This window comes from Heptranchias perlo, chromosome 22, assembly GCF_035084215.1.
Source record: "Heptranchias perlo isolate sHepPer1 chromosome 22, sHepPer1.hap1, whole genome shotgun sequence".
NCBI lineage: Eukaryota > Metazoa > Chordata > Chondrichthyes > Hexanchiformes > Hexanchidae > Heptranchias > Heptranchias perlo.
In genome coordinates this window covers 31,883,496-31,904,836 of record NC_090346.1, presented here as the reverse complement: position 1 = coordinate 31,904,836, position 21,341 = coordinate 31,883,496, and the positions used below count along the sequence as shown (strand labels likewise).

Sequence of the window (21,341 nt, the reverse complement as noted above, 5' to 3'; positions counted from 1 at the left end):
TTCCAATTTGGGCTGCTTGTAGTCAGGGAGGAAGGCATCATTACTGAGTATATAGCTCAGCAAGAGAGTTGAGCGTTCTACCTCTGCCCTGCCATCGGCACTGTGTTATTTGTGGTATACATTGGGCTGAGATGGAGCCTCAAAAAGCCTTCCTTAGCCTAGGATTATTGACCATACTTAGATCTGAAGCATCAACTTGAATTTGTTGTTAATGTGCTGCTTTCTGAAGGTCGTCCCTAGTAACAGGAGAAAAGGGTCCTCGACACAGTAGGGACTTGTGAACCCAGTGGTAAGCAAATCCCATCCAGTGGTTGTGAAGGCAGATTATTTTCATTTGGCATATATCCTGATAGAACATACATCTTTCCCATTGACTCAACAGCTTAAACTCATTCTCTGAATCAGTAATCTACCTTGTCCCAAGTTTGCCTGGTAGATTACAAATGAATATGGCATAGGAGATGCATAGAAGTGCTGACTGGCACAATGGACCATACAAACACAGCCTTCCTTAGCCTAGAATTCGACCCAACTGCCCTAGTCATTAGTGATCCTCTAAACTGATAATGGTAGGATGAATCTCCTGAAGAAAGATGATTGCTTCTTTTGAACATGGTTTACAATAAAGGTTCAATACCTAAAACAGGGCCTGGTATGGCCAAAAAGGTACAGCACGAAGTTCTAAATAATGATCCTGCCAAAATTATTGGTACAAAATAGGAGTCAAAATAGCCCACAGATCAGTGAAGATTTCATCGGAAAAACCCTTTACTATTTTTGCCTTCCTCCAATTTTCCCTATGATTTTCCTCTATTGGCCACCTTCTCCTAAAAGCAATGATTTATACTTGGGTGTGATTCGATAGTATTGGTGACCTTCGATTTTAAAATTCTCATTTTTGTTTTCAAATCACTCCATAGCCTCACCCCTCCCTATCTCTGTAACCTCCTCCAGCCCTATAACCCTCCAAGATCTTCGCGCTCCTCCAATTCTTGCCTTTTGCGCATCCCCAATTTTAATCACTCCACCATTGGCGCCCGTACCTTCAGCTGCCTAGCCCATAAGCATGGGAATTCCCTCCCTACCTCTGCCTCTCTACCTCTCCTCCTTTAAGACGCTCCTTAAAGCCTACATCTTTGACCAAGCTTTTGGTCACCTGTCCTAAATATCCTTATGTCCTTATGTGGCTCAGTGTCAAATTTTGTTGATTAATGCTCCTGTGAAGCGCCTTGGGACGTTTTAATATGTTAAAAGGCGCTAGATAAATGCAAGTAGTTGTTATTGTTGTAAATCAACCTCAGTAGACATTTTCCAAGAATCTGGCAAACTACTTTACCATGAGGTCCATTACAGTCAAACCCAATTTCATCCTCACTGAATGGTCACATTCACCAGGGATCACCTGTTAACAATCCGAAGTGGGAATCTTGAATCCTCCCTGGTATGCTGAAGGATGAGCGTAGCAGCCCATTACCATTACAGCTGAAACCAGCTAAACAGAGGTCTAAACTGAGATTTTCCCTCTCTATACTGCCCAACCTTGCAGTGCTTTTGCTGCAAACTCCGTTCCCTAGCCACCACCTCCATCCCTCTCCCTGGCCACTGTCTGCGTCTGAACCTCGGAATCTGAGTTGACCCTGAAATGAGCTTCTGACCACATATACGCACCATAGCCAAGACCACCTACTTGCACCTCTGTAACATCGCCCGTCTCTGCCCCTGCCTCAGCTCATCTGCTGCTGAGGCCTTCATCCATGCCTTTGCTACCTTCAGACTGTGCTCTCCTGGCTGGCCTCCCATCTTCCACTCTCCATAAATTTGAGCTCATCCAAAACTCTGCTGCCCATATCCTAACTCGCAACAAGTCCCATTGTTGCTGATCTACATTGGCTCCTGGTCTGGAAATGCCTCGATTTTAAAATTCTCATCCTTGTTTTCAAATCCCTCCATGGCCTCGCCCCTCCCTATCTCTGTAACCTCCTTGAGCCCTACAACCCTCCAAGATCTCTGCGCTCCTCCAATTCTTGCCTCTTGCGCGTTCCCGATTTTAAATCGCTCCATCATTGGCAGACGTGCATTCAGCTGCCTAGGCCCTGAGCTCCGGAATTCCCTCCCTAAACTTCTCTGCCACTCTCTCCTCTTTAAGACCCTACTTAAAACCTACCTCTTTGACCAAGCTTTTGGTCATCTGTCCTAATACCTCCTTATGCGAAATCTTGTTTGATAACGCTCCTGTGAAGCGCCTTGGGATGTTCTATGTTAAAGGCGCTTTATAAATGCAAATTGTTGTTGTTATTTTGCACACTGAGACATTAGCAAAGCTTGCACTTCTGCTAGTCCATGAGGGACCAGAAAAAACACTTACTTTTAGCTCATACTGTAGACTGCTATGTTTCAACACTGCAGCACGCTGATCTGTGATGCAGAAGTCCCAACCAGCAAAAATCTTATTACAAAAACTCTGAAATCGGTCTTCAGCTCTGATAAAGCTTTGTTTGAAACCTTCCACAGCCCTAAGGGACACAAGATAAAACTGGCAGTAGTGGTAAGAAATCTACCTTCGAAACACACTTTTTAAGTAACTTTTGCAACTGCCAAAATACACACAATTTCAGTTTGTTTAAATTTCAGTTCTGATCATATGGGAAGTGTTAAATTAGAATATTTTTAATTAACATAGAAAATGTACTCTGATTATACTTTATATTTTGATACAGAAATTCTACTATAATTGTCCAAGAAATGAAACTGTTTTATCAGTTTCCCTTACTACATACAGTATCTGCAATATATGATTTTTTTTTTAAGAATGCTAATTATTTGTCATAGGTATAGTCTTCATCCTTTGAATGAAGTTTAACCTCTATAGGGAGGGTTCATCCCTTGTACACATTCTGGGCAACTTATGTCAATTGGGGCAGAAAATCTATTGAATTCTTAGTCATCTACAGGTTACATGTGACAAAAGAGTTACCTGAAAGATTCCTTCACTCTTACCAAATTGATCACTATTTTGAATATGGCCAATCTGAAGATGGAGTTGTTCCATGGCAAAAGTATAACAAATCACATTTGACCAAACATACTGACCTTGTGAACAAGATCATATACATGGTCAAGAAAACAGTTGAGAGTAACCAGTAATCCCAAGCCTACGCAAGAGGATTTCGATAATATATTACTTGAAAATAAAACAAATTATGTTGCTGTGCATATATTTCTTTTATATATTTATTTGAATTGTATTAAACTTAGAGCTGGAACAGGAACAGAAGCAATTACCTTTTTACGATCCAGAATAGGCTCAGTAGGATGTATGAAAACGTTGTCATGAAGTACGCAAGTGGCAGATTATAGTAAAAATAGCCAGAATGCAAATTATCGATACTGTAAAATCCATAAAACAGATGTGTCTCCTCCAGGAATCCCTAAAAATAAACAGAAAATATACTAGTAAATGACAAACAGATATTCCAACAGAGTCTTTTCAAAAAAATGTGCAATGGATTATACCCAAGTTATGTATATTTCAAGTGCAAAACCCTGACAGTTTCATGTTGGTGGGAAGGTGGGCTTTAAAAATAAAGAAGGTATTTTACATGGGTTTTCAACTGGCAAACAAGCTAAAAATGTTTTAAGATTCCAGTACGTCAAAGCTTTATTTTAAAAATTGTAATTAGGTTTCAAAAGAGCAGAGGTTGTGCAACGTGAACATGCAATCATGCACTGTAATTCCAACATTTTCAAAAGATTTACATTTAAATCTTGAAATGTTACTAGAATACAACTGAATCTATATAAACCAGAAGAATATACAAACGCTCTGTTGCTCATCGAATCTCCATGATAGCAAAGGAAAAGTGAGTTACTCTACTAACACAAACTCCTAACTGCACTAAACAATTTGGATTTAAACATGTATTTCTAGCAAAATTTTGACACACAAATTTGTGTATCAATTTTGCTTATTACATAGCCAACAATGATTTAGAAATCAGTTCCATCACTGTTGTTCACTGCAACTCACTGTGTACATAATTCCACATTATCAAGTTTAGGAAGAAAGTCACAAAATTTGTCAAGCAGCACAAAATATACCAGATATTTATGGTGTATTACAGTTATGTAATAATGCAGGGCAGCATAGAATCAGAGAAAGGTTACAGCACGAAAGGAGGCAATTCGGACCATCGAGTCCGTGCCGCTCTATGCAAGAGCAATCCAGCTAGTCCCACTAACCCCCCCACCCCCCCACAGCAGCCCCGCAAATTTTTCCTTTCAAGTACTTATCCAGTTCCCTTTTGAAAGCCACAATTGAATCTGCCTCAACCACTCACTCCGGCAGTATATTCCAGATCCTAACCACTTGCTGTTTAAAAATGTTTGTCCTAATGTCACCTTTGGTACTTTTGCCAATCACCTTAAATCTATGTCCTCTGGTTCTTGACCCTTCCGCCAATGGGAACAGTTTCTCCCTATCTATTCTGTCTAGACCCTTCATGATTTTAAATACCTCTATCAAATCTCCTCTCAATCTTCTCTGTTCCTAGGAGAACAACCGTAGCTTCTTCAGTCTATCCAAGTAATTAAAGCCCTCATCCCTGGAATCATTCTAGTAAATCTTTTCTGCACCCTCTCTTAAGGCCTTCACATCTTTCCTAAAGTGCGGTGCCCAGAACTGGACAATACTCCGGTTGTGGCCGAACCAGTGTTTTAGAAAGGTTCATCATGACTTCTTTGCCTTTGTACTCTATGGCTCTATTTATAAAGCCCAGGATTCCGTATACTTTCTTAATTGCTTTCTCAACCTGCCATGGCACCTTCAACGATTTGTGCACATATACTCCCAGATCTCTCTGTTCCTGTACCCTTTAGAATTGTGCCCTATAGTTTATATTGTCTCTCCTCGTTCTTCCTACCGAAATGTATCACTTCGCATTTTTCTGAGTTAAATTTCATCTGCCACGTGTCCGCCCATTTCACCAGCCTGTCTATCTCCTCTTGAAGTCTATCACTATCCTCCTCACTGTTCACTACACTTCCAAGTTTTGTGTCATCTGCAAATTTTGAAATTGTGCCCTGTACACCCAGGTCCAAGTCATTAATATATATCAAGAAAAGCAGTGGTCCTAGTACAAACCCCTGGGAACACCATTGTACACCTCTCTCCAGTCCAAAAAACAACCATTCACCACTACTCTCTGCTTCCTGTTACTTAGCCAATTTTGTATCCATGCTGCTACTGCCCCCTTTATTTCACAGGCTTCAAGCTTGATGACAAGCGGCACTTTATCAAACGCTTTTTGAAAGTCCCTATACACCACAACAACAGTATTGCCCTCATCTACCCTCTCAGTTACCACATCAAAAAACTCTATCAAGTTAGTTAAACACGATAGGCCTTTCCCTAATCAATCCAAACTTGTCCAAGTGGCTGCTAATTCTGTCCCGGATTATAGTTTCTAAAAGTTTCCCCACCACTGAGGTTAAATAGACTAGCCTGTACTTTATCCTTCCACCTTTTTTTGAACAAGGGTGTAACATTTGCAATTCTCCAGTCCTCTGCCACCATCCCCATATCTAAGGATGTTGGGAAGATTATGGCCAGTACCTCCGCAATTTCCACCCTTACTTCCCTCAGCAACCTAGGATGCATCCCACCCGATGGGTGAAACAGAAGGGGGAAAAAACTGAAATGTGGTTTCTAGGTAATTACATCATATGACATTTCTAAATTTCTACCATACTAATATCTGAATATACTTACTGTCCCTGAGAGGAGATTAATTATGTAACTATAGAAGACAACAAGCCTTTCGTTAGATTGTTCATATTTGGTACATTCTTCAGCTATGAAACACAAAAATAAGATAGGTAAGATTTTCATTGAAAAGACAAACTTCACAAAGGAATATTGCTAGAGCAACAATTTGCACTAAAGAGTGGATAGACATAGGATTTCACTTGGGATACCCCACAGAAGGATTTCTCCATCTTAGCCAAGCTGTCAGTAAGTGAAGAGTACAAGCAAAGTGCTTCCTCAAGGGAGAGGAAAATAAATTTAACAAACTCAACTGGTGAATCAGCCCAAGAAATTTACTAATCGCCTTTGTACCATCACATATGTGTTCAGCCCTTTGCCAACCACTATTTCATGAAAATAGGAAGAAAGAGAATAGAAAATAAAGGAGTACTTTGCATTTAAGATACTCATCCTGCAATATTTAGTGAAGTGCACATTAAATTCAAATTCAAGGTTTTGCATGATAATTCCTTTGTTGCTTAAAGCTTCACACACATTAACACAAAAGTACTAAACCTAATTTTAAAGAAATAAAATTGCTAGAAATATCTACCATAAGCATGGTCTTCCCCTTCTTTCAAAGCAGCTCAATCTCGACATATAAATAAGATATTGCTGTCCTCCCATTATAGAGGAAAGGGAAAGCAACGCACAAAAGGGACACAGTCCTTCAAAAAAAGTGCAGAAACCAACTGTAAAATTGAAAATTTGCATGTTCAGACTGACGTTGAACACTGCAGTGCTAAAGCACTTGGCCAGCAGAGCGGTCAGCAGATAGCTCCCTTGCAGATAATTTTGATACGAACCTTCTGTAGATTGGTCCAAGGAATCCCAACTACATGACCATAATGAGCTCTGACTTCTCCTGCCAGATCCTGCCCTGTTGAGGATTCATATAAGGAGACAGACACTGCGACCCAATTCACTTACCTTTGTTTAGTGATTGAGTAAACCTGAATTTGTTCATGATGTGGAGATGCCGGTGATGGACTGGGGTTGACAATTGTAAACAATTTTACAACACCAAGTTATAGTCCAGCAATTTTATTTTAAATTCACAAGCTTTCGGAGACTTCCTCAGGTAAATGTTCAGGATCTCCTTGAAGCCTACGCATTTATACATATAGAACAATACATGGTGTTTACAGACTGCCCCTGCAACTGCCCGTTGCCAAGGCAATCACCGTGTTCAGACAGAGAGGTGTCACCTGCAGAACCCCCGAATACACATTCAACAAAAAAACAAACAGGGAAAAAAAACAGAGAAGAAAAACAGAGAGAGGCGGAAACATCCGGAAGGCAGAGAGAGCCAGCAAATGACCCATTATATTAAAAATAGATAACATTTGTTCGCTGGTGGGGTAACGTGTAGCGTGACATGAACCCAAGATCCCGGTTGAGGCCGTCCTCATGGGTGCGGAACTTGGCTATCAATTTCTGCTCGACGATTTTGCGTTGTCGTGTGTCTCGAAGGCCGCCTTGGAGTACGCTTACCCGAAGGTCGGTGGATGAATGTCCATGACTGCTGAAGTGCTTCAGCAGTCATGGACATTCATCCACCGACCTTCGGGTAAGCGTACTCCAAGGCGGCCTTCGAGACACACGACAACGCAAAATCGTCGAGCAGAAATTGATAGCCAAGTTCCGCACCCATGAGGACGGCCTCAACCGGGATCTTGGGTTCATGTCACGCTACACGTTACCCCACCAGCGAACAAATGTTATCTATTTTTAATATAATGGGTCATTTGCTGGCTCTCTCTGCCTTCCGGATGTTTCCGCCTCTCTCTGTTTTTCTTCTCTGTTTTTTTTCCCTGTTTGTTTTTTTGTTGAATGTGTATTCGGGGGTTCTGCAGGTGACACCTCTCTGTCTGAACACGGTGATTGCCTTGGCAACGGGCAGTTGCAGGGGCAGTCTGTAAACACCATGTATTGTTCTATATGTATAAATGCGTAGGCTTCAAGGAGATCCTGAACATTTACCTGAGGAAGGAGGAAGTCTCCGAAAGCTTGTGAATTTAAAATAAAATTGCTGGACTATAACTTGAATTTGTTCAGACAGACAGACTTGCATTTGTATAATGCCTTTCACGACCTCAGGGCATCCCAAAGTGCTTTACAGCCAATGCGAAGTACTTTTGAAGTGTAGTCACTGTTAATTGCCTAGGTTGGTGAAAAGTTTTGGTTCCAAAAGCTATGGGATTGGGTACAAGTCCTTTGAATGGAAGAAATCTGAAGTAACAGGTAAAACCTCAACACCAGGGCTCCCTCGATGACTTGGTGGATAAACAGTGTATATTATAGGAATAAACCTATGGATAAGGAATCCCATGGATTTAATCCCTTGCCTGTGCTTTGCTAGCTAATGTTAATCGGGCACTAACATTGACCACAGGGAGAAAAAGGAACAAAAAAACGCAGAAGCTGCATAGTACTGTTTAACTTTAATTACTAGTTTAGAATGTTACGTGATCTGCTTGTGTGTTTATTCTCCCATTATCCGAAGACTAGAACACAAGAGGCCTTATGTCCATTTAGTAAGCTACTGCAGCAAGAGGAATTTCTGTTCGACCCCTGGGCAATGCTACATTACCAGCTACCATGTATATAAAGTCAATGGTTTGTGAGAAGTGAGGACTCAGTTGCGGGAGTGCCGAACATGAGATAATTATCTGAATGAAGCCTAAAAATGTTACACAAAGATTAGGAAAGTATCAGACATGCAATCATACAAAACCCACAGATTCAAACAGCAACTCTAACTTTAGTTTGCTCAGAATCAGATTCAAATCAAAAGGAGAAACAAATGTTCTCTCTGCAACTGAAATCTATTGTGACATCCTTGTATTCAAGATAACCTTTAGGTGATTGAGACTGTTGAGCTGTGCCCTTTTACTAAGCTTGACACATTTATAAAAGTTCTCCAGAAAACCAGTACAAGTAGGCGGCATAGCTGTTTCTGGGAAGGACGTGTGCAATGCAATCTTATTCGTACCACTTGTGGATCTCTTGTGGCAATGCTCAGTGTGTAAGCTGGATAATACACCATTGTACATATTATCTAATGCACAATATATTATTTTGCTACGGTGAGACTGTGTCCCTTTAAGGCAACAAAGTCTCAGTAATGGATAGGGTCTGCATCAGTTGGGTGTGTTGAGGGGGATGGAAGTGTTCATGTATCAGAGAGTGGAAAGAGAAGATCCTACAGTCTTCTAAGCCCTAAATAAGGGTTGCAGGCACTGGGAGCACTGGCAAGGGACTGAGAAAAGGTGGTTAAATATCCATGAATCTAAGATCACCGGGGGAACCCCAAGGTTTGGAAGCTTTGAGAGAAGGCAGGCGCAGGAGAATGTGGCCTGACCCATTAGGCATCCCCACCCACTATGTTCCTGGGCCATCAGTAAGGATTCCAGCCGGAGACAGATAGAACTCATTGCTATGCAAAAAGATTAAAATTTGGAAGCTGTTATCAACCAGAGAACAAAGATGGGTTGGCCAGAACCAAGCCAACTAATAATTTGGTGTACCAAAACTGAGGCATGGCATGCAATAGCCTAAGAAAATGGCACAATAACTGAACAAAAGCTAAACCTCTTAAAACTTTCCAAAAAATAAAAACCTCAAAATATCATGAACACTGTTGCAGAATTATTCCCAAGACTGGTAGCTACTACACCGTATTGATTTAATGAGAAAAAAAAACTTTTTCTGTAGACTGTGCATACAGCACCAGCTGACAGCAGGAGAAAAATAAGGAAGGTGTGGTCTACAACAGGAGCATATACAGAATGGAGTGGGAAAAGATCACAGCAGCCCCATGGCATCCAGTTTGTGATCCTAGTTGATTTCATTCTCCTACGAGATGCCAGCAACATCTTATCTCTATGTGAAGGTTGAAAGATATACGGCAGGTTGTTCTCTGTAACAAATGATTCATCAGCACTTGAATTTGATTGGAACAAGTGTCTTGTGAGCACTATGATTAACTCCTAAGTTTCCAAAAACAAAATCTGCATTCCTAAGTTTAACGTACATCAATTACCTATGACAGAAGAGGAAACTTTGGCACGTGTAACGTTAACAACTCCTTGCGTCGAAATGATCATCGGAAGTGTGACAAAAGTAAACATTAATAGAAACATCACAAAATTCAACAAAAGCAGAAAACGGAGAAAGGAGAAGTAAGATTGGATTCCAGTGCCAAATTTGCCTGAAAGATAAAAAGAAAAATCAAAAAAGTTCAACATTTCAACAGTTAGCAACATTAGGAATATAGGAACAGGAGTAGACCATATCGAGCCTGCTGCACCATTCAATTACATCATGGCTGATCTGTATCTCAACTCCATTTACCTGCCTTGGTTCCATATCCCTTAATACACTTACCTAACAAAAATCTATCGATCTCAGTTTTGAAATTTTCAATTGATCTAACCTCAACATCTTTTTGGGGAATTCCCAAGTACTCAATGGAATACAAACCTTGTCTATGCAACCTCTCCTCACAATTTAACCCTTTTAGCCCCAGTATCATTCTGGTGAATCTGTGCTGCACCCCCTCCAAAACCAATATATCCTTCCTGAGGTGCAGTGCCCAGAACTGAATGTATCTCCAGATGCAGTCTAACCAGAGCTTTATACAACTGTAGCATAACTTCTACCCCTTTGTATTCCAGCCCCCTTTAGATAAAGGCTAATATTCCATTAGCCTTTTTAGTTATTTTTTGTACTTGTCCACTAGCTTTTAGTGATTTCTGTACATGAACCCCTAAATCTCTCTGCTCCTCCACAGTTCCGAGCTTCTCACCATTTAGAAAATATTCTGATCTGTCTTTCTTAGGTCCAAAGTGGATGACCGCACTCAAAAATGTGAGGGACCACCATAACCAATGGTCACACTGGCAATTAGTTTTCAGCATTCTTTTGCAATACAGTTTTGTTTAAAAATGCTAAACGTACATCATTCTTAACACTACCATGGCTCTTTCTCTGTGGAACAGACTTAACATATTGAGTTACGGAGAAGAAAGCCACAAAAACTCATACTCGCATATACAAATTGTATAATTTACATACTTTATGCTCTGCTTTTAGCATAATAAACATTTCCCCCCCCCGTGTTTCATAATAAATAAATGATTGCAACCTTACAGGGCAAAAGTATTCCCCCCATCCAATTCCGGGCAGTTCATGATCTAAAGACCTCTTTCTCCTACTAGGCATTCTGCTCCAATTTTTTAAAAAGTTATTGAGGAGGGAAACTATTGGGAAAATAGACTAGTTTAAGGATTGACAGACATCTCTCCTCCTCTTGCAATGAAGAACTCAAATTTACAAACCAAAAAGTTATGAGCTATTCTTAACATTTTACCAAAGCACACTGTTGCAATCCAACATTTTATTGACTGAAAACAGATTGGCTCAATAGTTTAGGTGAACAGCAATTCAAATGTCCTCACCTTCTATATCATGAATGTCTTTTTTCCAAAGATGCAGGCTGGATAAAAGCTCCTTGGTTACTTGTGCTATCCGCATCCATGACTTTTTTTTAAATAGAATGCCTTGCTCCCCTATTGTTAACCTGTACGTTTGATAACCTTGATTGTCTCTAATAAAATAGTAATAGAATACAAAATTAAAAAAACAGAAGAAAAACAGTGCAACAATTATCCTACAGGAAAAAAAAATCCCCTCTTCTGAAGTATTTTGCTGCTGGACCACCCTATAATATAACTTTTAAAAACATATCTTTTGGAGAAAAAAAATGATAGGACTACATTTAATATCCAACATAAAAAGGATATTTAAACCTAGCCATCCTCATTCGGCAAGTTTAGCCAATTCTAGGCCAACCCACTAATTAAATCACTTCACAAGAGCGGTAACTGTGTTACCAAAGTCAAACAATTTAAGTCCCAAATTTCCAGGATCACACTCACGCAGAAATGACTCCGAAAGTTACACCAGTTTCTGCATCAATCTTGATGAGAACCTGCACCAAAATTGCCTGCGGAACTCATTTGCCTACCCCGGAAAATAAAATCTGCCGTAAAAATGCAGTGCTACCAACTGTTGCCCATTTGTGTTCAGACTCTAAATGCTATTTTTAAAACGTGTATTCGCCTCAGAAAATAGACTTACTGCAAGTGTCTGTATGCTGTTTACTGGACTTTTTTGTGTAAAATCAGGAAACTTGCATATATGGAGTGTAAAATACAGCACTTTGACGTGTCACAGCAGCAGTGCTTCATCATTTAGTTGTCTGGCAGAATCACCAAAACTTGCATAATGAAGGGAAGAAAGTGTGAAGCTCAGTTAAATCTGAATTTGAACTCTCAATTGTCCAGTTGAGATCCTTGATATTTTACCACACAGTCGACTGGAAAGGAACCCATTTCTGGTTTAGCCTCATTTCTACATGCAATTGGGAAAGGCAGCGGCTCCATTGCTACATTCAGTTAATTTGCACAGCTTCACCATGGTGTCAATTTCGGCAGAAGCCATCACTGTTAGACATATAGCCACTGTTAACATATTAAAGTCTGAATTATTCAGAATTACCTTAGAGGTTAACATCCCTAGCAAATGAAGTTTTACTTTTGGGTGATATTGGCTGGGAAATTCCTTGGGAGTTTCTCCCACTCCACCGGTAGTGGGAGAAACTCCGTTAACACACGTAAAACTGGACAGAATATTCTAACTGTGATCTAACCCAGAATTTGAATACGTTTAGTATTACCTTTTTGCTTTTGTACACTGTGCTGAGACCTAGGCAGAGAAATCCCTGCGTCGCTCCCTTTTCCACTGCTGTAACTTCGCTTGAAATGCTGCAGAAACCCATTTACGCATGTAAACGGGGTTTCCGTTGCACTTCCACTGAAGTTACAGTGGAAGAGCAGGAGCAGCTCCAAAGAAATTCCCTTTTTTTTTAAAACTTGAGAATCGTTTTTCAACTGAAGGATGTACACAGATCCTGACTGGCAATAAAGTGTTATGTGGCTCAAGAATCAGCTTAGTGCCATCTCAAACAGGTTTCCAAATTAGATTATAAGGAGAGGATGTAAAGATGGGAGTGTTATGCAACAGTAGCATGACTATTGAAACTACAATTTGTTTTAAACTAGCAGATGTCCCATGGCTTTGTTCAGCGAGTCAGAGGATAGGTCGTTTTATCGCAATAGGGATGTTGCTGACAAAGTGCAACAGGGAGAATGTTACAAGCAGCAAATGTGACAGTTCCAGGCTATATGCACTATAAGACGACTTTTAATATATTGAAAATACAAAGATGGGGAGATTAGGCAGCCCTGGGAAATGCTAAGGCTAAATATTTAAACAGTAAGGAAAAAGCAAATTCCATAGATAGAGTGGAAGCGAGATAGTGAAGGGGCCAAGGGCATGGGGTTGGCATAGTAAAATATTTACTTTGAAATCAATGGGGGTGGCTATGTAGAAGTGGAAAGAGATGAAGTTGAACACTTAACCAGCAGGAAAAAGTTGGCAGTGAGCAGTTGGAGAGATGGTGAACAAGGCCAGAGAGAAAATATTTATTTTGAAATGAGGATGAGTAGAGAACAGAAGGAAAGGACAATGATGAACATTTAAAAAACAGGCAGAGCCATGAAAAGGGAGGCAGTGGAAGTAAGATAACTTTCTATTTGGACCTTAATTCATATATTATGGTCACATTTAACTCAACTACCTGACCTATTTTATTGCTCATAACTAAATCTGGCAACACCTCTCCACTTGTGATATGAACAAACTGTTTGTGGAAGGAGTCCTGCACACATTTTAGGAATTCCATTCTCTTTTCTCTGTTTACTCCCTCCCTATCCCAATCAATGAGTTGGTAATTAAAATCACTTTTCTTATTCCTACTAATTTCTCTCATCTGTCTACAGATTTTGGCTTCTATTCCCATCCCATAATTGAGTCCATAGTACCATCCCATTAATGTAACAATCCTTTTTTTAAATCTCTGATCTCAGCTATCTACGATGTCAGTTGGCTCAGTAGGTAGCACAATCACCTCTAAATCGGAAGGTCATGGATACAGTACAACAGGACTTGAGCACATAATCAAGACTGACTCATCAGTATTTTACTGAGGAAGTGCTGCATTGCCCAAGTGCCGTCTTTCAAATGTCTGTTCGGGTGGGCATAAACGATCCCTTGGCATTATTCAAAGTAGAGCAGGGAGTGCACTCCTTGTGTCCTGGCCAATCCCTAAACCAACATCATCCAAAACAGATTTTTAGTCATTTTGCTCAGTTGCTCTTTTGTGGGACGTTGTGTTCAAATTGTTGTGCCGCATTTACCTACAAAGCAACAGTGACTATACTTCAAAACTAATTAATTAGCTGTAAAGTACTTTGGGATGTCCTGAGGACACGAAAGGAACTGTATAAAGGCATGTTGTTTCTTTCTTCTTAATATTGCCATGGATCAGTTGTAGCACAGTCTAAACAATGCATCAGTAAAACATCAACTGTAAACAATTTTACAACACCAAGTTATAGTCCAGCAATTTTATTTTAAATTCACAAGCTTTCGGAGACTTCCTCCTTCCTCAGGTAAACATTTACCTGAGGAAGGAGGAAGTCTCCGAAAGCTTGTGAATTTAAAATAAAATTGCTGGACTATAACTTGGTGTTGTAAAATTGTTTACAATTGTCAACCCCAGTCCATCACCGGCATCTCCACATCATAAAACATCAACAGCAGTTTCTCATTATTATATTCCACTTATGTGCATAATTAACAGCAGGTCCATTAACTAATTAGTGCTTCATCAATATTTCATATGCAACTGTGATTTTTAGTCCTACAGTATAGACAGTCTAACCTGATTTGCTTCTTCTCTGTAATGCTAACAGGCAATTCTCGCAATGGCCTATTGGCCTGTTCAAAATCTTCTCCCAGTGAATCAACTTTACTATCACTTAGTGTAGATTTTAGATAACTGGACAGGATGTTCCTCTGTCTGCTTACAGTTGGAGTAGTTGAAGACGCTCTAAGAAGTGAACGATAACTAGGCAATTCATGCAAAAGTGGGTTCAAGGAGAAAAAAAAACCTATAATGAAGGTAAAAAATAAATTCTAAGTATCATAGTAGGTACAGCACAGGAGGAGGTCATTCAGCCCATCGTGCCTGTGCCAGCTGAGGGTGTAGATTTACTAGAATGGACTCCAAGGGTTAAATTACGAGGAGAGATTATTCAAACTAGGTTTGTAATCCCTGGAATTTAGAAGGAGGAGGCTCGTGTGGAGCATAAACGCTGGCATGGACCAGTTGGGCTGAATGGCCTGTTTCTGTGCTGTAGTTTCGATATAACCCGTTGTAAAGTGAAACAGCAGTCATGTACTTGGCAAATCTCATTAAAAGGACTCAAAAATTAAACATCCCAAAAGCTGTTTTTTTACTATTTAAAATTTGGATGCCAGTGTGCGAGTCTGCTACTGGAAAAATGGGTTTAACAGTTCACCATTGCCAGGCTCCCAGAATTCAATTTAAACAAATATGAAAGCAGTTCAAGTACTCTTTAAAAAAAAATTCTCCCTTTCATACAGACACAATATTCCACCAGTGCTGACAGCCCACTGGTATTTCACCTGTCAGTGAGCATAAAACAGCAAATAGCAACAAGCTACTTGATCATTTGGGTGGAGCGGGGGAACGGAAAAAAAATAAAGAAGTGTATATCATAACCAAGCCAAATCCTATCCTAACCCAAGCTCTGCTGGCGTGCATTTCTAGCAGGGATCACTGGATTGCAATCATTAATGTGCCTTTCACTAGCCTGGGGCCATGGAGACAATTTTTATGTTCTGACCATTTGGCATAGTCCAGACCAGAGACTGAACATGGAAGCTTCGTCTGTGTGGCTCAATATCACATCACACCCAATATTTCAATATCTTCTGCACCAAGACGATCCAGTGACTCTGCATGTAGACCCAGGAAAATCCCCCCAATACATTTACCTGGTGAATAATCAGGGGAACCAAAGAACTAATTAACATGAATATCCATTTTATTTTGTTCCATCTAGTCTGCTGATATTTGGATACTTTCAACAATCAGTGCTTAAGATATCAGGAGTATTAGCTTAATTGAATCTGAGCTTGATGCAGTGAGGAAGTTTACTTAACTGTACATGTCGTTTCATCTCCATCATACATGTTTGAGTTAATCATAATTCTTTGAAACCATTTGATTTTTGAAATAGACACTGATGGTGAGATAAAAGGGTTCAATTTCGCTCCAAGTTTCTAAAGAGATGAGTTCTTAGCAATCTCAAAAATTGCACTGAATGAGCAATTATAATAATGTAAAATGTAGCACAGTTTGAAACTCCCCAACAAATTCTCAAATCAGTGACTTCCTGTGTTGCAGATGAACAAGTTTATAATCAATGTTATCAAGTAATGCTGCTTCAACTATTCATGAAACCCTGAAATTAGATTACAATGTTAAACAGATTTAATTAAACAGGGTACATAATTAATTGATCATTCATAAATCATCCATTCTTACCTTTTATGATTTTTGGGGTTTAAGGGGAAAACTCTGTCAAATGCTGCCTTGATGTCAAAGGCAGTCACTCTCACCTCACCTCTGGAATTCAGCTCTTTTGTCCATGTTTGGACCAAGGCTGTAATGAGGTCTGGAGCCGAGTGGTCCTGGCAGAACCCAAACTGAGCATCGGTGAGCAGGTTATTGGTAAGTAGTGCCGCTTGATTGCACTGTCGACGACACCTTCCATCACTTTGCTAATGATTGAGAGTAGACTGATGAGGCGGTAATTGACCGGATTGGATTTGTCCTGCTTTTTGTGGACAGGACATACCTGGGCAATTTTCCATATTGTCGGGTAGATGCCAGTGTTGTAGCTGTACTGGAACAGCTTGGCTAGAGGCACGGCTAGTTATCCCTTATCCAAGGGACTTATCTCTTGTAGGCTTACTTTAGATCATTTTCTAAATATCAATTCTTTATATATACAAATACCTATGTCAAAAAATGGAGTGTCTTCTTCTAGTGACCTGATAGGTCATTGGTAACACTATAACTTTTCTCCAATTAGGAGCATACAGCGTTGCCAAGTCTGCCATAAGGTTGGAGGCCAACTAACATCAAATTTTCCCACTAGACAGTTGCAGGGAGATAGAGAGAGATTGACAGTGGTGTAAATTTTTTTTTGTCAATGCGCATTGACAAAATGGGGAAATCAACTAATTTATTCAGCAAACCCTGTGGGAAAAGAAATTTATATTCTGATCCTGACAACATTTTACACAACACACCCATCAGTTTTTTTTAATAAACAGAAGTGGGCAGTTATGAAGAGTTTTTGAAAACAAATTCCTGGCTCTTGTATTTGTCACTGATTTACCCACACAACATTTTTTGATGCTACTGTAAAGTATACATTTATTAAAGCAAGCTTTTAGAATAAATGTATTAGACTAATATGGAAAACTTAAAACATTTCCATAACCATCCAATTAGGCTCAAATTGTTCAAAAAAGTTACTACTCAGTCGATAAGATTAATTCATTTTTCCCCTTTCACTATGATGCAGATTACTGCAAGCCCCAAAAGTTCTTTAATAATCGATATGTTACAAGTGCCCCAACCATAACTGGTTGCTGTCTGGCCCAAAAGTACACATTATGCTTCTGGTACAACCACAACAATTGTTTCATTTCCAGCTTCTGGGCATTAACATATCACAGAACAGAATAACTTTACTTTGTACTGTGAGCACCCAAATATTACAGAATGGCCAACATTTTTGAAAAGGTAAACCTGGAATCGAAGTATCATCATTTTTAATTAGTGTTACAGAAATAAAAACTACTTGTAACAAAGTATTAAAGCAAAAATATAAAGAGTCAAATACTAGTCAGATAACAAATAGAACTGCTGTTTTTCATTTTATCACTTGGGCTCTTTTTGCTCATTCAAAACGCTTGTGTCCAATTGATGATGGTACGCAAAGCAGAAAAGACAGGATAGAAGAAAATCACCAATTTTAGTTTGTGCATAAAGGCACCGTATTTAACAGTATTGATATTAAGTGATTTCTGACACTGCCCAACTTAAATATGATTTAACAATGCATGGATAATAAATTTAAAACTTCAGTGAACCAATGTAATATTCACCAAATCAAAAGACTTGAGTTAGTAGCTACTGATCTGCCGCCTCTACAAAAAAAAGTCACTAAGATTCTGATTAAACACTGCTAATACTTAAACAAAGAGCAAGATAAGAGTCAGTCAATATTATGTAAATGTGCACAATTGTATTTTGTAAGCTTTTTACTGTTTTGGGGAAAATAATCTAAATTTGCTGAGGTAAAATATATTTTGATGAGAATAAACACAATTTAGCAAAAAAATCTATAATATCTAGACCAATTTAGATTTTATGTGAACTATTTTAGGTTTACAAGGTTTCAAAAAAATTATAGGAAATTTCACAAGTCAGCACACTACACCATAAAAATGTATTTATACGTTTGGCTGCAGGTGGAAGTTACTAAATATTTTACTTTAAATGTGAGGTGATGCATTTTGGTAGATCGAATCGGGCCAGGACCTACTCCGTTAATGGTAGGGCGTTGGGGAGAGTTATAGAACAAAGAGATCTAGGAGTACAGATTCATAGCTCCTTGAAAGTGGAGTCACAGGTGGATAGGGTGGTGAAGAAGGCATTCAGCATGCTTGGTTTCATTGGTCAGAACATTGAATGCAGGAGTTGGGATGTCTTGTTGAAGTTGTACAGGGCATTGGTGAGGCCACACTTGGAGTACTGTGTACAGTTCTGGTCACCCTATTATAGAAAGGATATTATTAAACTAGAAAGAGTGCAGAAAAGATTTACTAGGATGCTACCGGGACTTGATGGTTTGACTTACAGGGAGAGGTTAGACAGACTGGGACTTTATTCCCTGGAGAGTAGGAGGTTAAGGGGTGATCTTATAGAAGTCTATAAAATAATGAGGGGCATAGATAAGGTCGATAGTCAAAATCTTTTCCCAAAGGTAGGGGAGTCTATAACGAGGGGGCACAGATTTAAGGTGAGAGGGGAGAGATACAAAAGGATCCAGAGGGGCAATTTTTTCACTCAAAGGGTGGTGAGTGTCTGGAACGAGCTGCCAGAGGCAGTAGTAGAGGCGGGTACAATTTTGTCTTTTAAAAAGCATTTGGACAGTTACATGGGGAAGATGGGTATCGAGGGATATGGGCCAAGTGCAGGCAATTGGGACTAGCTTAGTGGTATAAACTGGGCGACATGGACATGTTGGGCCGAAGGGCCTGTTTCCATGTTGTAACTTCTATGATAACCATGAAGTTACATTGGGTGAATATTAATGTATGAATGGTTAACACATTTGTATTGAAATTCCTTTGCTATTTCAACCCATTCATTTCAATTGCTGTACAACGTTGTACAAGGCCAAGATATTGCCACGGTGAAATATCTACATGGTGTTCACAGAGGAGAACACTGATTTGACATCACAATTATTTTCATTATAGCACAAGTCAAGTATATTACAAGAGAGATTTTACTACTTTTGTTTTTAAAGTTTACACTGGAACTTTATATTTTTAAGTTATTTGATTAAAATAAGGGAGATCATTAAATTATATATATGGTAAGTCAGGTGATGTAATGTTTTATAAAGACAGGAGTATCATACCATGAAACATATAGCGTAAAGTGAAAAAAAATGAAGCTCGATCACTTTAAGGCCACAAGATCTAACTGCTGTTAAATAAACAATGGGTGAAGTTAGAGTTTAACTGTCAGAACAACAATTTGCATTTATATAGCACCTTTAAAGTAGTAAAACATCCCAAGGCGCTTCACAGGAGCGTTATCAAACAAAATTTCACACTGAGTCACATAAGGAGGTATTAGGACAGATGACCAAAAGCTTGGTCAAAGAGGTAGGTTTTTAGGAACGTCTTAAAAGGAGAGGGAGGTAGAGAGGTGTATATATATGCACACTGCTGTCTTATTAAATACAAACAATGTTAAGATGTCGAATGTTTCTGAGCTGGTATCCGAAATTGACGAGCACATTGCAATTTGCAACGTTCCCTGGCCAAACAACAACAACTGAGATTCGATGAAGTCAAGTTGTTTCTAGTCAAATATTTCATATTACACCCTTAAAGGGGCACAACTCCACCGTCAGAATATATTGTCTTTATAAAATGTGTTACACGAGTGTTAGACAAAGAGCAAACCTACTTTGTAAGTGGAAACTTCAGTAACCCTACATTTAAAACTACATTTTTTTCTTAAATTCAGGAAAATACTGAACTTCATTCACATCTGATGATCGCCCTCATCCACAATTACAAACAGGGCACCTCAGGAAAAGTACATACGATTATAACAAATCGTTAATTTTTCTTTGTAAATGCCGCGGGTCAATTTGCCCTTAAAGAAAAGTCTCGAACAAGTCAAAGAGCCAACCGCTGGTTTTCAACTCCCCTATCACCCGAACCACATCCCCTCAGGCCGGGCTCAGGGCTCGCCCGGCCCGGCCCGGCCCGGCCACCCCACTCCCGCAACGCTTCCCAACGGCAATCGAGAAACTTCTGCGGGTCGGGATTCGACTTCGGGACGGGACGCCCGCGGTCGGCTGTTTTCCCGAGTTCTTTGTTTTCGTGCTGTGACTGGGGAGCAGGAATGGTCTCTCTCGCTCGCTCACTCACTCACCCGACACCTTATGCCGACTGCCCTTTGGGGAACTGTCCTGACTCATGTCGCCGGCCGGTCACCCTCGCTCCTCAGGTGAGCTCTGCCTCCAGTCCCGCACCCCCGCCAGGTGCAGCCGCCACTTCCTGTGCTGTCGTCACTCGATGACGTCACCGGACCAGTCCGAACATTGCCAAACACATTACTCAGTGGTAAGTAGAAGGACGCCTCTCCGGGGTTAGTGCAGTTCAACTCTGCTAATGTAACTCTGTGGTAAATCACATAGCTGCGAATTTTTTTTTGGAGTCTCCTTCCTCCCCTTTATCGAGGAAACATTTTGTTCCAAAGTTATACTGTAACATTTATATCAATTTTGTTTGATGTGCTTCTCCTCAACGGGTTATAGGATTACTACTAGTTACAGGTAGGATATTATACCGATTACCACCAGTTACATATAGACTATCAATGAGTACATAGGAAATAGGAGCAGGAGTAGGCCAATCGGCCCCTCAAGCCTGCTCCGCCATTCAATAAGATCATGGCTGATCTGATCCTAACCTCAAATCTAAATTCATGTCCAATTTCCTGCCCGCTCCCCATAACCCCAAATTCCCTTTACTTCTAGAAAACTGTCTGTTTCTTCTTTGAATTTATTTAATGATGTAGCTTCCACAGCTTCCTGGGGCAGCAAATTCCACAGACCTACCACCCTCTGAGTGAAGAAGTTTCTCCTCATCTCAGTTTTGAAAGAGCAGCCCCTTATTCTAAGATTATGCCCCCTCGTTCTAGTTTCACCCATCCCTG

At 39.9% G+C, this 21,341-nt stretch overlaps 1 protein-coding gene across 4 annotated transcripts in view; it reads right to left on the bottom strand.

Moving 5' to 3' along the window:
• LOC137340627 (transmembrane channel-like protein 7) overlaps positions 1 to 20,686 on the bottom strand; it is a 62,029-nt gene extending 41,343 nt beyond the window's left edge. For 2 of the 4 annotated variants that reach the window (XM_068003207.1, XM_068003208.1), the window contains exons 1-7: positions 20,556 to 20,686; positions 14,655 to 14,883; positions 11,266 to 11,414; positions 9,849 to 10,016; positions 5,768 to 5,850; positions 3,283 to 3,428; positions 2,366 to 2,513 (exon numbers count right to left, since the gene is read on the bottom strand). In XM_068003207.1, coding sequence (XP_067859308.1) covers positions 2,366 to 2,513; positions 3,283 to 3,428; positions 5,768 to 5,850; positions 9,849 to 10,016; positions 11,266 to 11,414; positions 14,655 to 14,883; positions 20,556 to 20,601 — 969 coding nt within the window. In that variant the 5' untranslated portion in view covers positions 20,602 to 20,686. The remainder of the gene's footprint in view (positions 1 to 2,365; positions 2,514 to 3,282; positions 3,429 to 5,767; positions 5,851 to 9,848; positions 10,017 to 11,265; positions 11,415 to 14,654; positions 14,884 to 20,555) is intronic. The other 2 variants (XM_068003209.1, XM_068003210.1) reach the window with 2 other exon arrangements.
• Positions 20,687 to 21,341: the final 655 nt, after the last annotated feature.